This window comes from Monocercomonoides exilis, assembly GCF_001643675.1.
Source record: "Monocercomonoides exilis strain PA203 chromosome Unknown scaffold6-2077815, whole genome shotgun sequence".
Classification (NCBI taxonomy): domain Eukaryota; phylum Preaxostyla; order Oxymonadida; family Polymastigidae; genus Monocercomonoides; species Monocercomonoides exilis.
In genome coordinates this window covers 1,937,716-1,952,944 of record NW_027150551.1, presented here as the reverse complement: position 1 = coordinate 1,952,944, position 15,229 = coordinate 1,937,716, and the positions used below count along the sequence as shown (strand labels likewise).

Genomic DNA, 15,229 nt, shown 5'->3' with positions numbered 1-15,229 from the left:
CTTTCATTTTTGAATTAGATTCAAACCTAAAAAACCCTCAACAACTTTCCTTGTCGCAAAGGCCTAATAATAGAAAAAAAAGAAAAGGTTTTTAAAATGAAATTATTTGCTTAATTTTTCATTCATAATTTTTTTTTATTAAATGTATCAATAAAATGCAACACATGAACAAATGAAAATTTGATTTTTATTGCAATTTATTACAAAACAATGAAGAAATTCAGGTACTCTTATTTTCTGCATTTACCAAAAATTTTTAATAAACGAACAAATAAGAATATAATTGCATTTGCTCTACATATGTTGTTTCAAACCAAAAGACTTATCAAAAAGGGAAAATACTACATTGAACAATTCATGAAACATCATTTGAAACATTAATTTATTGCAGATGACAACTTGAAATTTTGGTTCAAAATAAATGATGATCATTAAGAAACCGAATTATTAAAATTTCATTTTAAATACAAAAAACTAATCTACTCAATCATCCCAATCACTTGGCTCCTTTGGTGTCGATTCAAAATCAACACGAGAATCATAAACAAATCCTGGATCACCAGGCTTTAATTGATTAGAATAAAATAATCCATCCATTTTTTGTTTTATTTGCTCAACTTTATCTGTTGGAAGTTTGTTAAGATCAATTGTTTTAAGTTCCTCATCTAGTTAAAATCAAAATATATTCATAAGAGAGACGAACATTTAACAAACCTAAGCTATTGCTTCCTTTTTTAGAATGTTCAAAATGCTCTTTGAGCTTTTGAACAAGAGAAACAATCTGAAAATTCAAATGAATTGTTGAAAATAACAATTCAAAACAAAAAATTCGAACCTGTTTTCGAGAATATTTTCCAGGCTGAAGTATATCTGAATTCTTTGCAATGATATCATCAGCTATAGACTCGCAATCTGTAATTTCATCAAAATGACGTGGACGAATCATTCTCCTTTTTAATTTTTGGTCTTTCACAGAGACAAAATCAATAACGAAAATTGCAGGATCAAAAACTAATGAAAAACGTTTTGGAATATTTTGTACATCTCCTGAATCGCTCATGCAAACAAATAAATAAATAAAGAATACAAAATTTGATCTTCAATTCAACTTTGAAAAAAAAACTACCAATTAATAAAAACTTAACTCTTTGTAAAGCAATCAAGTTAATAAAGTACAAAAATCCAATTGCAACTTTGACTTTATAAACAAAAATCAGAGTAGAACTTTGACGACTGATGATCCAAATTTGATTAAAATACAGCTACATATCAAACCAGAATTTTGGCATCCATCAAACTTAATAAAAAACTTACTAATGACAACATCAAATGAAAAATAATAGGCACACGTACGTGAATGCCTCAAATGAAACAAAAAGATGAAATAAATAAATTGAAAAAAAAAGAAGGTGGATATTCCACAGCAGATGAAACAACAAAAACTAATTTCTAAAAGAAACACATTATCTATAAAAGCATAAAAAATACATGAAAATGAATAAATATATTCTTCACTTACGATTTTTGAAGTACGTGCGAATTATATTGACCAGAAAGACGGGCAAGGGACGAGGAAAGCCGTCTGCCGTTTTTTGATACAGAAGCACTTGAAGCAAAAGAAGAAGGATGAAATGGGGCAGCCCTGACAGTTGTGTGGTGTGACGCAAGGCTGATCAAAGGGACCGATGCAGAAGTAGCAGGGTGGAGGGTCTGTGGAGAAACAGCAGAGAACAAAGAGGTTGGAGACGTGGACGACAGAGACGGCGAAGCAATCGAGCGCAAAAGCGAATGGCGGAGTGAATTCACCGGTAGCTGGTGTGGTTTGGGCAGCGATGCGACAGAACGGCTCAGAAAGTATTTACACGCAGCGTCTGTCTGCTGTGTGGATGGCCTGTCTGCACGTTTGGCATTGCTTTGCGTGGTGTGTGTGAGTGTTTGGTGTGTTTGGTGTGTCTGAGGCGAATGATGTGAATGACTGAGCAATGCTGCCGAAGCAAAAGAAGAGCAAAGAGAGGAACGAGATGTGGAAGCAGCTGTTTGCAGGGCAGAAGAGCGAAACGAGCCTTTTTTGGAGGCGAAGGGCTGAAATGTGACAGACGATGACTGATGAAGAGTGTGAGTCTCGACCGAAGTGATGTCTGTGGAAAATGAAGACAGGGAAGCAGTTCTGGATGAGCTGCCGTCAAATGAATGGGATGGAGCGATGTCTGAAGAGAAAGGAGGCGCAGGAGGAGGAGAAGACGACTGCTGAAGAGAAGCAGAAAATGCGAGAGACGAATTGGCAGAATTGAAGGAAACAGAAGGAGGAGACGCCGAATCAAGTGCCTGTGAAGTTTCTGAGCTCCTTCGTGAATGAGGCACAGATGAAAATGGTGAAGCAGTGCTATCTGTATCAAGATGAGTTTGCAGTGGTGTGGAATTCGAACACAAAGAGTCCAAAATGAGTGAAGGCGCGGAAGTGTCTGGCGGGGTGTATGTGTTGTGCTTTTGCAATGAGTGTGATGAAACGGTTGGTGTTTGAACTGAGCGGTGGGAGGAAGAGTGAGAAAGAGAAAGAGAACGGGAACTTGTTTGAAGGCTCCGTCTTGGAAAAGAGGTGGATGCGGATGTCATTGGGCGGTAGAAGGAAGTGGAAGGCGACAAAGCAAAATCAAACGATTTACTATCAGAAGATGCAGAAGAAGCAGCGGAAGAAGAAATGTCTTCCTTTTCATTCGAATCTCTTTCATCATTTTTGTGTTTTTGAATGTCAACAAAGTCTTTCTCCTTCTTTTTGTTTTGCGATTTTCTTTCAAAAGCTAAACTCGAATGAAGTTTCTCAAAACGCAGAGAAGGGCTTCTTTTGCCAAGAGCCACATATCCATTTGTTTTCATTCCTTCTGTCTGTTTATTATCTGCTGCTGCAGACACAACTGGAGGTGACATTGAAGAAGCACTTTTTTCGAGCTGATGTGTCGATGCAGACAAAGAAAGAGGCACAAACGAGATTGACGGAGTGGCTGGCTTTGAGAGAGAAGATCGATTCTTTGAGGCAGCAGACAATTGAGCAGATGCAGAAAGACGATCGTGTGATGAGCGAAGCGACTGATTGGCAGAAAAAGGAGGAGATGCCAAGTGTTGGAGAAGAAGCTGGGATATTTCTGTGGGTTTGTCCAAATATGAAACATTTGCATTGCTCTTAGAAGAATTCTTGCTTATTACGCTTATTGGTTCATGGTCCATTCCAGAAGTCTTCACATCCTTCTCGTCAATGATTTCTTCCATCACATATGATTCTTCTTTGCTCTTTGCCATTGTATTTTCATCGCTTCGAACTTGAACAGCACGTGGAATCATCACTTTTCCTGCGTCTCTGCTTGTGCTTGCACTGAAAGACGTCTTTATTGGCGCAGTTGAGCGGTCTGGCTGATTCTTCTCGTGGAACTTCTTCAGTGCAGACGACGAAGACAGCGACGAGACTGATTTCCTGATTGGACTCTTCGAAGGCGCCAGAAAATCAGCTGCGGAGCTGTTCTTTCCTTCAGCATCGATCATATCTGATTGCTGCTCAGCTGCAGCGAGGCAGGACACAGACTTCGATGAGCCAAGATGCGGAATCGAGTCATTTTGCTGCTGCTGCAGCAAATACGATGCCAGCGACTTCTCCTTCCACTTCAGCCATCTGCTCTGTGCTGCCTGTGGAATGTCTGCATGGGCACTAGATGTGAACGTGGTTGTCGTCGCCACAATGTTCGACTGGGAGCTTCTGCCCCAGCTGGCTCTGTGAGAAGAAGAAGAAGAAGAAGAAGAAGCTTTCAATGTTGGATATTGCGGATGAGATTGGGGTGTATCTGGAAGTGGAAACATGATGTCTGAAAAGGAAGGCTCAGCACCTTTAAGAGTTGAAACGTGCGTTGGAGACAGCGATGGAATTACGAAGATTGACTGGTCGCTGGCTGAATAAGCCTTTTGCTGCTGTTGCACAGACAGATCCGTCTGCTCCATAACATCATCGTTTGAGTATGCCTTCATCAGAGGAGAAGAGTTCGAGCCATTCGACGTGTCAGTCGACGCCGAGCGCAGCAGACTCCGCGTCGATGATGAGGCACTCAGCATTCCTGCAACTGGAGGATCGACCGGAGGCGGCTCGTACTTCGCATCAGCACTCCACAACTTCTGCGTGTCGTTCGAAGAAGACGGCGACGTCTCAGCCGAAGAGATCGGCTGAAGCCCACTTTCAGACTCGTCTGCGTGCAGCGTTGTCGTCGAGCCCTTTCCGCGCCCGCCTTTCCGCCAGTTGTTCGCAGAGCTGTCGTACTCTGCATCCAAATCAGCGTCCCAGTCGATCCCGTCGTCAAACCAGCCTTTTCCGTCGCTTGCAAATCCCGCAGGCGACACGGTGAGGTCAGAATACATTGGAGACTCAACCACGCCCTGTGCAGTCTGAGATGCTGATGTGTACAGGTTGTCTGTGCTGTCCTTCGCAATTTCTGATGAGAAGACTCCGAGCTGAGGCAGAGACGCAACCGCCTTCATGCGGAGGGGCGACTGGTTCGACGGAGACAGCGGCGTCTGGCTCTTCGGAAAGCGAGAGGAGTACGAAAGTGAGCGAGGCGGCTCGTAGCTCGGTGACGAAAGAGGAGAAGAGCCTTCGAAGCCGCCGTAGCCAACACGATCAGAGTCGAACGAGGTGGCCACAGAGATGCCAGACACCATTGTGGAGAGCGGGTTCTGGAAGAAAGCGTTGGAGGTGGGGGTGGAAGGCGCCATGATGGACTCTTCAGAAAGATCACTTGAGATGGTGGACATCGTCGAACACTGCGACAGCGGTGTTTGTGGCAGCTGGGAGAAGCTTGTCTTGTTCTTCAGAGAAGATGATGATGTCTTCTGAGAGAGCAAAGGGAGCTCCGGATACGAAGTGGAGTGGGAGTGCGTTCTGGCTTTTGTGGTGCTCCGGAGGTAGAACGTGGGGTCCTTCGCTGTCCCGTCGCAGAAGCCTCCGACTTCGCCTACGTCGCGCTGGCTGATCGGCAGCGGGTCGTCAATGGTCAGATTCTGCATGTGCTTCCGCTTCTGCTCCAAGCTCTCGCTCTGCTTCGGCTCTTCAGTGTTCCCCAGCTTCGAAAAGGGCTGTCTGCCTACGCTTGCAGAGCGCTTCTTCAACGCGGCATTTGTGTCGGGGCTGGCAGAGTTCCGCCGCTCGAGCAGTCGCTCTCTCAGCCCGCGGAGGTGGTGCTTCATCTTCATCTGGATGGAGACTATCTGCTTGAACGACAGCAGCGGAGTGACTGACGCATTGATCTCGTCTTCAGTGACAGTCACGCTGCACTGCGGGCCTGTTGGCTGTTCGAGTGGGAACTGGCCATTCTGTGTGATCCACTTGTGTGTCTGGTGAATGCGATTGAGAGGAATAAAACATTCAACAATGAGAAGAGTGATATTTGTGGATGAGAAAAAAATGAAGAAAGAATAAAAATGTAAAGAGATTGAAGAGGATTAAAAAAGAGATACATAACAAGTAATTCCACAATGGCAACAATGAAACACATTCACTTTTGAAAAGGCAACAAAAATAGTATTGTTTCAACACACCATAATGCCCTTGATAGTGATCCGTTTGTCTGGGTCCTTTTCAAGCAGCTTTCTCATCAAGTCTTTAACATCTGGGCTGAGTTCTTTGCCGCGCAGTCTTTCTTGCTGATGCAATTCACCATTCGAATCAGGGCTTCCACTTTCATTGGGATTTGGCGTGCTTCTTTTTCCTAATGCTTCCAGTTGTGACGAGTCAGTGCTATTTGCGTTGCTATCTCCTGACAAGTTGTTTGGTACCACTCCATTTTCATTCGAGTTATTGGCGGCCGATTCTGCAGCTTCCTTTTCTGCTGCATCTTCTGCATCTCCCTCATCGTCATATATTCCCACAGCATCTTCAGTTCGTATTGCCTGATAAGTCGAGCAAATAGTTTCCCTCAGAAACGGCGGATGACCAAAGAGAAGATGGTACAAAAGAACACCTAATGACCATATATCATGCTTAGATGCTACATATCCTTCAGGTGGAAGAGGAACTGGAAGCATCCACGTTAAACAATCACCAGAAACAGAAGAAACAGGAAATATGAAACGGAGGATAACATCAAAAATAATCGATGTCATCAGACGAATTAGCACGTGAACAAGTGTAAATGATGCAGAAAAATCGAATAAAATGAATGATACAAGCAATAGTTTTTCGAAAGAACTCAATATTAAATATAAACAATTCATCAATACCTTGAAGTGCTTCAGGTGGAATATACGCAGGAGTTCCACGGATTTCCCTGATTCGAGTATTTATTTCTGGATACAAAAGTGAGACTCCAAGATCACTATTTGAATTTCACACAAATGAATCAATAAAATTCCATTGAACAAAAAGCAATAAAGAAAAAACAAATTTCATACCAAATCTTACAATTATCATCTTTATCGAGCAATATATTTGCAACCTTAATATCGTGATGAACAATGTTATAGGTATGCACTTAAAAAAAAAAAATTAAATTTGTTATAATTGCTTAAATAAATCATCAAACAATAATCAATTCCAAGAATGATCTGCCGCATATATTTCCGTGCTAAATCTTCTGAGAGTGGAGGTTGTCCATCAACGTAGCAAGGCCCTCTAGGAAGATATTCAATAACTAAAAAACAAATTAATATTGTACATATTGCACATTCATCTTAATTTCAAACCCATGTACAACTTTCTCTGCTTCGCATCATCAATCACTTCTTTAAGTTTCATAATGTTTGGATGGTTTGTTTTTTTCATAATAGCTATTTCCTTGCTTGCGTCTGTAACTTTTCATAAAGAACGAAAATTTCATAAAAATGACAAACTTGTTTCATTTCCTCCTCGACGGGGAGGTCCAAGCATTTTCTTAGCGGCTTTCTTTACTACTTTTAAAGCATAAACAATTTCAGGTGCATTTTTTTCGTAGCAAAGCTTCACTTTTGCAAAAGAGCCAGATCCAATATTTTGTAAAATTACGTACTGATTTATGATCTTTCTTCCAGTTTGTTCGTCCCTATATGTGGACACAGAATCTGTTTCTTTGATGTCATTATCACCAAAAGAAATTAACGATTCTTGGCTTGGAGATGAATGTAGCATCTTTTGCTCTCCTTTATCAAGAATGCTTGTGGGCATGATCAATATTTTATTAAAAGAAAAATTATTTTTATTATTTCATTGAAATCATTATTCAAATGAAAGTGTTTTGATTAAAAAATCAAAAAAGTATAAAACTACATATCAAATTTGATAGAAATAATACACCACTCATTTGTAACAACAAAAAAATATTTTCTTTAAAAATTGAAAGTTCACAAAAAAATTCAGTAATATAAAACCCAAAAGTGTTTGAATTGAAGCTATTCTCTACGTCCAAGTTAATGAAGAGCATTAAAAAAACCCTTTACGCAACAAAACTATTATGTAAACAATTGTAAAAAATAGGAAAAAGTTATCTCTCATTCTTCAATATTTGGAGATTGTTCATCCTTTGGAATGACCAGCAACCCAGAAACAGAAGTGTTCGCATCCAAAGCAAAAACAGAAATATAATTTTGTGAAAACGAATCATATGTGTTACTGTTGATGGATAGTGGGACTTGTTCGTCAGGCAAAATCTGTTTCTTCTTCTTGCGTATGCGTTTGGTAATGATGGTAATCACAACTGAAGCAAAAACAATCACAAAAACAGCACTACAAACACCTCCAATAATGATCCACTTTTCATTGTTTGGTTCGTTTTCAGGCTTTGGCGCGATGTTTTCGTGTATAACATCGATCAGCTGAGTTGTTGGGGGAGTTGGAAGGCTTGGTCTTCCTGGATATTCAATTCGTATGGTAAAACTTGGATAATATAACATAGATGGAGTTGCAGGCACTGCCTTAACCTCTGGCCGTTTGACAAAATAAGACAAACAATGACACAATGAAGTGAAGAATGGCATGGTTACAGTGCTTGCAACTGTACATAAGCGATTCAAGAAGTGTTTAGTACATAAAGTGGAATGATTGTCTGAATTGAAGTGTGAAGATGGAACATATAATGATGACGAAGATGATTGAGAAAGTGATTGAGAGGAGAATAATGAACTGCCTGCAGAAGTTGACGTCTCATTCATTGTTTCTGAGATAAGGCTGGAAATAGATTGATCTCGCAGCAAATCGTCAATATCTTCTTTGGGCACAATAGCAACTGCAGCCTTCGTAGAATTGAAATACGTAAAACTGAATTTTTTTGTATTATTATTTTCCAATAACTTCAGTGACAAGAAGAAAAACAGCTGGCAAGGGCACAGATCTGTTCCGTTCACTGTGAATTCGTAGCTGCCATCGTTCAGCAAACGATACTTTGCAGAATGCACAACAGGCACAAATAACAGAGTCTCGTTGTGTGGCGAGTTGGATGGGATAGTCACATTGCAGTCGCCTTCGCTCATCCACAAAGAAGGGCTGCTGCTTGATCCATCGCCAGTCTCAGGCACAGACAGGCTAACCTCTGCCTTCCCTGTGCACAGGACATTCCTGTGAATCGATGCCCACTCGCTGCTCATGTCTGAATTGTTGAAGAAAATTACTCGTTCAAGTTTAATCGTCCCACCTTTGAACGATAAGGCGCCGTTTCTGCAATTTACAAATGTCACATTTATTGTTTGCACTTCGGATGAGGTGAAATCCATAAGAGAGCTTGCCCATTCACAAACGGTGCTGTCTTCACCTGAATACGGAGACGAATAAAAGCCAATGGATGAGTTGAAATGGCTGGAATTCTTTGATGTCAGCAAAAACTGGTTTCTTTGCTCGTCTGCTCCAATCTCTCCATTTGCCTTGTTGAAGGAGTATTTCAACGAATGCAGATTCGCAGATGGTTTCTCGTCAAATACACTGTTCATCAAAACAACCCTCACTTTATGAAACTTTCCGATACTTCCTTTATTTGTGTTTGTTGCACTTACACAGTCATAAAATGCTACAGAATCTATACGTGCAGATTCTGAGGCTTCAGCAGAAATGTCAAAGATTGATGGTCCTTCGGTATCCAACCTGGTAACACGCTGAAACATTGTTTCCTCCACATCTATTAAACAGTCGCTTCCTATTTCAATCATCCCAGACGAAACAGAGAAAAAAGTTGTGTTTATGTTTGTGATATCAGTGAATTCACACATTAAAATGATGAACGTGGTAGATGAGTAGCAAGCTATAGGCGATGCTGAGAATTGCATTGATCGAATTGCTGTATTTTCCAGTAAAAAGCGCCCCATTATCACTAGAAACAAGTGCATTCGTAAAGGTGTGCCCAGAGAAGCTGTGAACTTCGAGTCTCCGAAAGCAGAAACAGAGGAAGAAGAAGAAGAAATTGGACAAACATTGCATAATGATTCACCATCCATAGTAAAAATGCATGCTTTAAAGTTTAATTCACTGTTAGATGCATAAAACAACGAATCATGAACGAGCTGTTGGCTTGGCTTGATCAGAAAGGTAACACTTCTGCATTCTGCAAAACTGAAAGAAGAGAAAACAGCAAGTCCATTGCTTGTTTTAACATTTGCGATGGTAATTGTACTCTGCTGTACTTCTGCTATATCAGATGTGTCACAATTCCGCTTGCTGAATAGCGACGAGTTGAAACCATATTCGCTCTTAGCTGATGCGATAACAGTTCCTGTGTTTATTATTTCTTCATCTACAAGCACATTTCCAATGACATTAAGAGAAGTCTGCCGTGATGACGCCAGTTTTAAAGCAGCATTAAAAGAATTGCACGGAGAATCAATAGTTTTTCCACAAAGAAGAGATCCATTGGCATTTGGATGTGATGATGAAACAAAAAAGTTTTCATATCTTTGAACATCAATAAATGGTAGGATGTCTACAGATTTTGCATTTTCAGAGTCAGATTCGTTGCACCCTCTGAACAAGTAGTCATCTTCAAACGACTGATTAAATTCCATCCGGAAATGTTGTGGTTGAGCAACATCATCCAACATTGGTGCCTGGAGAAATATCGCGCTGCCTATGCAACTTGAAAGCTTGCTAAAAACGTTTGAGAAAAATAGAAACGATGATGCTCCCTGCTCACATGAAAGAAAGACACATCCACCTTTTGCATTAACATATTGTGAACCACAGTTAGAAAAGATTGCGTTACTTAAAACAAAAAAGCTGTCAATCTTTCTTGATAAATACCAACTGAAAATTCCGCCCTTCTTTGACTGTGAATGGCATTGATTGATGCTGATATTGTTGCAATTCAATGAGGTCACAAGTTGTCCAGCTAATTCCTTACTGACCTCGCAGATACACGAAGAATCGCTTCCTGTTTGCAAGTCAGTCACATTACTTTTAACAAAGAACAAGCTAACTTTGTAATCTTGCTCCTCTTTTGAATAATGACGGTAATCTCCTTCTGATGCAGTTACGTGATGATTTAAAGAAATGTTGATACTGTTGCGAGGATAGAGCTGTTCAGCATTTGCAGCGGAAATTGTAACAATTGATTTGGTTGATATTAAACCAGAAAATGAACATTCAGTGAAAATTATGAAGTTTTGAAGATATTGACCAGCGGACGAAGCATTCATCCTCGATTGCTTTGAATACTGAAAATAGAATAAGGGAAATCCATTCAGATTAATATTGGATACGCTCAATAGCTGGGATTGCCATATGGAGTCTGTGCAAGAAAAGAGCGGAGATGTCGCAGAAGCCCATGAATGCGAAAAGAATTGCTGTAAATGCACACGACCAGATTCTGATGTTAGAAATGAACAGCCCATTTTGACATTCGGTTCCGTAGATAAGGAACATGAAAATAAATTCAAATAGTTGGAAAGCGCATAAATCACAGTCTGAATATGAGAATCAATATCTTCAGTAAACCTGAAAGTAATGAAAGAAAAAGACAGATCTTTTTTTGTTTTGAAGAAGTATGGTTGAGCCTCTTCAGAGTCGCTTTTGTCACTATTCACAAAATTTATAAACGACTTGTTTAAGTTTTCTTCTCCATCGCAAATAGTCAAATCCTGTGAGATTTCAAATGGTTCGGAATGCTTTACACTTGAAAGAACCCTGATGAAGAACTTTCGTCTTTCAAACCTTTTGAACTTCTCTTTGATATAGTTTAAGCTTTCACACGGTTGCGTCTGATTTCCACAAGTAACCCAGTCAATGCTCCCAAATTGATCAGATATGAAAAATGGATAATAATACTTAACACAAATGATTTTCAAATAGTCAATCCCCATTGGCCATAAAAACTGGTCCTGAACAACAAACGAGTTCACATAGTCGTAGTTCGTAGGCGTTTTGCTAAATGTAAACTGGCTCATTTCTATGTATTGCAGTGAGTTTCCCACCAAGAACACATCCCTCCCTGATGCAGCCCTGCAATCTTTGAACATTGCATCTGAAAACTTAAAGCTAAATTCGCAGTTGCCATGAGTCCCATCCAAGAAAAACACACCTCCACAGCCAACGACAGGTTCTACGGCAAACGAGGAAAATTGAGAATATGGAATTTCTGGATGACAAGCACAATTCATAGGCACAGAACAAGACATTAACGAAGACTTTTCTATTTGACTCGTTGTTACGTTGATCTCAGACGCATAGCACTGATGAAACGAACTGTTCACAACATGCAGTAAATGCTTGGACATAAGACGGAACCACACAACGCCTCCAGAATAAGAATTTCTGTTTCCACACTTCTCAAAAGCACAGTCATCAAACGAAACTTCAGATTCCATTGTTTTAAAAAGGTCTTGCTCAGTCAATGAGGATGTGAGCTCAAGAAATGACGGATTGCCATTATTATGTTCTTGAGGCTTGTCATTATTTGCACGGAAATGAAACTCTTCTTCAGAATCTTCTCGAGTAATGTTAGAAAAGTTGGAATTTGTAAATGTAATTTGTGATGGATATGTTGTCTGAATAAAAGGAAAAAATGAGCAAAAATATAACTTTATAATTTAGAAAAAGACGCAAACGCTCAAAACAATGCTAACAAATGGATGCTCGAAAAGTTGAAAATCTTGGATAGAAATCTTCCAAGCTTCAACCTTTGAGTTTTCAACTATCAGAATGGGGAATGTGTACTGCAAATTGGTCCCAAGTTCATCGTTGACGATTCGAGTTTGTGACAGAGAAAGTGAAGATCCTTGCTGTACGCGAATGAGAACAGGATATCCGCTTGTGCGATGCGCAAAGCAAGTGCAACTGCATCTCATTTCTCCCTTTAAAATCGTGATAAACGACTTCACCTTCATATTAAACTGATCTGATGTGCGAATTATAGTTTCATCTGGAGACATTCCATTAATGACGATCATCAATTCGTTGACAGAAATTTTGTCTGGCTCAGTATATTTCCCATTCTTCATGTTAAAAGTCCATTTCAAAGGAACTCGAGGCAAAATATCTAACAATGATGACAAATACTTGCACGGTAGATATTTTCCTGACCCACAAAGAATTGACGAAACATCTCCTGTTTCAAAATCAAAGTCTTTTGTTGTGCTCCCAAAACTCAAGATATCATCATCCGGCTTGCACTCTTCATCCTCATTTTGCCAGTATTTTTCGTTGAATTTCGATGAATAATTGAAAAGTGAGTTGGAAAAAGAACGAAGTGAAGATGAATAACACACAGCAGTGGGCTGTTGCGTGGATAAAGTGAAGCATGAAGTCAGACTTTTGATTGTATCAATAATTGATACATGATACACAATATCACAGCATGTTCCATGCTGAAAAGTGTTAATGTGAAAAATACAAAAAAGTATTTTATAGCAATCATTGTGCTGTAAGTCTACTAGACTCAGAGAACCCTGATTCTCAGAAGTAGTCTTCTGGAACATACACTCCTTGAGATTACATTTTGTTGGAGTGGCATTATCAATGGCAACTGCTCCTCCTTCTCCATTTTGAGAATACGCTTTTGATATCTTCGTTCCAGAAAAACGTGATGGTGTATTCGAAGTTTTTTGATTCGTTGAGCACATGATAAAAATTGATCTATGCATAAGTGGTGAGTATTTCGCTTCTCCCAAATCAGAAGGCAAGTTCAATAAAAGTGCACCACCAGTAAAAGCAGTTGAACATCCCGAAAATGTGTTTTGATTCACAACTAACAATTCTCTTACAGATTCCAATGACAGACTTCCACCACATATCTCAGAACTTGACATGTCAAAGTTACATTCCAAAACATGAACTTGCCTAACGCATTTGGTAAGCACACTTCCACCATATCCACTTGCTGAACAATGATTGAAATCGCAATTTTTCAGTGATAAATTTGCTTCGAGACAGTTATAAATGCATATTGCACCTCCATGCGGAAGATCTTCGGGGAGCATTGCAACGCAATAAGCAAATGAATCTTCAAAAAAACTTATTGATTCTTGTGCAAATGTTTGGGTTCTGTGAATAACATTTGCTAATGAGTTACAGTGGATATATGTATTGTTTGAAGAGAAAGTGTGCTTACTAGACTCTAAACCCCTCACAAATCCGTTCGAAAGAGCATAATAAACTCCATAAAATTCGTTGTTCATTATTAAACAATTTGCAATGGCTTCTGTTAAATCTTCTATGAAGTGTGTGGTCTTTTTTGTTACAAAAGTAATGTTTGATATTACAGAATTTTGACAGCATTCGATTTCACCATTTCCACTGCTCAAAAACGAAGCGCACGGAGCCTTAAATGAACGCATCGAAGTTATATGTGAAGAGGATATAAAAACTTTGGCATTTGAAGATTTTAAATCGCATAAAACTGCATTCTTTGTGATTTTGTCAAAACGGGTGTATAAAGATATATTTATAAGCGCAAGTGAAGAATCCGAACTAAAAATCGGAAAGGAATACGATTCTTGAGGGAAAAACAAGCATGAATCAAAAATTACAGATGAAAATTGTTGAATTGAGCATGTGTAATTGTTTTGTAAAATATCCAGCAAATTTTCTCTGATGCAAACGCTAGAATTAGAGATGATAAATGGGCAATGATTATTTTCATTATTTAAATGAATGTGTGCTGATTTGTGCGCAGAAAGTGCTGGCAATAAAATTAAGATGAAAAGAATAAAACTATCAGTTATTAATGGCATTCATATAATTTTCTGATATCTTTCAATTAAATACGGAATGCTCCCACAAAAACTTGAGCCAATAACACGGAAAACAAATAGAAAGCAATAATTTATAATCTATTCTCTTTGAATCATTATTAAGGTTCACATATAATATATGAATTGAAAATGTTGGTGAATATTTAAGATGAAAAAAATAAATAGAAACAAAATCAATAAATGAATTTTTTTAGAAATATGTTATATAATAAAATATGCTTCAATTTATTTTCTTTTATGTTTTTTCTGTTATAATATGCATTATTGAAATTACACATTCTTTGTCATGCTTTACAAATACGATGCATAACGATTTTTTCAAGTTAAAAGAGAGTTACACTCTTCAATCGTTTTATTTTGACTCATTAATCAGTTCAAATAATTCAACAATTAACATAAATGAAATGACCTGTATATTAATAAAAAATCAAATACCATTTGTATTAGACGAACTTTCTCAATTAATATTAACTGCCACATCAGCATTCATAAAGGAAAATGCATCAAAATATATTTTTGAATCATCAGGTTCTATTTATCTAACGAACATAACAATTCTGCAAAATCTGAAAAACGATCTGAAATTAAATTCTATGATATTTCCCATGTTGGATTTAACAAAAAGAGGATCAGTTATTTATTCACAAACATCTTTTTGCTCTCTTTCAATTAGGCAAGATTTTCTTTCGCCATTTCTTTGTTCAAGTACCATTTCATCATTTACCATTTTCAATTGCAATTTTGCTAACATATCTTTTTGCTCAACTTCTCGAAATTATTGCAGGAATTTCAAAAGAATCACAAATAGTTTCTCCAAATCAAATGTTGAACAAACATCCTTCAGATCTGTAGATGATGCAATATATGAAACTCTATTTCTGGGCGTGAGAAAGGATTGTAATTATTATAATGAGCAAAGGACATTTTCTTTGAAAAACTGTACAGTTGCTTGCTGTCAACGAATTCAGAGTAATTTTTTTCAACCTTCAATCATTAATAATGAAAATCATCAAAGAATTATTGGCTTTCAACAAATTGCAAATTATTCATTTGTGGA

The 15,229-nt window shown here is 38.6% G+C and overlaps 3 protein-coding genes across 3 annotated transcripts; all 3 read right to left on the bottom strand.

Moving 5' to 3' along the window:
- Positions 1–89: 89 nt before the first annotated feature.
- MONOS_4335 (putative centrosomal protein CEP19) lies at positions 90–1,122 on the bottom strand. The gene is made up of 3 exons (XM_067874399.1): positions 836–1,122; positions 715–781; positions 90–665 (listed from the first exon to the last, which is right to left on the bottom strand). The coding sequence occupies exons 1-3, from the start codon at positions 1,058–1,060 to the stop codon at positions 484–486; spliced, it is 474 nt and encodes a 157-aa protein (XP_067734053.1). The 5' UTR covers positions 1,061–1,122; the 3' UTR covers positions 90–483.
- Positions 1,123–1,515: 393 nt separating this feature from the next.
- MONOS_4334 (putative Serine Threonine protein kinase) lies at positions 1,516–7,171 on the bottom strand (the record flags this gene model as incomplete). The annotated part of the gene is made up of 7 exons (XM_067874398.1): positions 1,516–5,367; positions 5,572–6,047; positions 6,253–6,347; positions 6,424–6,502; positions 6,555–6,662; positions 6,715–6,816; positions 6,862–7,171. The coding sequence occupies 7 exons, from the start codon at positions 7,169–7,171 to the stop codon at positions 1,516–1,518; spliced, it is 5,022 nt and encodes a 1,673-aa protein (XP_067734052.1).
- A 34-nt stretch (positions 7,172–7,205) lies between these two features.
- MONOS_4333 (uncharacterized protein) lies at positions 7,206–13,398 on the bottom strand (the record flags this gene model as incomplete). The annotated part of the gene is made up of 5 exons (XM_067874397.1): positions 7,206–10,072; positions 10,226–11,967; positions 12,028–12,786; positions 12,853–13,298; positions 13,371–13,398. The coding sequence occupies 5 exons, from the start codon at positions 13,396–13,398 to the stop codon at positions 7,495–7,497; spliced, it is 5,553 nt and encodes a 1,850-aa protein (XP_067734051.1). The 3' UTR covers positions 7,206–7,494.
- Between the last annotated feature and the right edge of the window lie 1,831 nt (positions 13,399–15,229).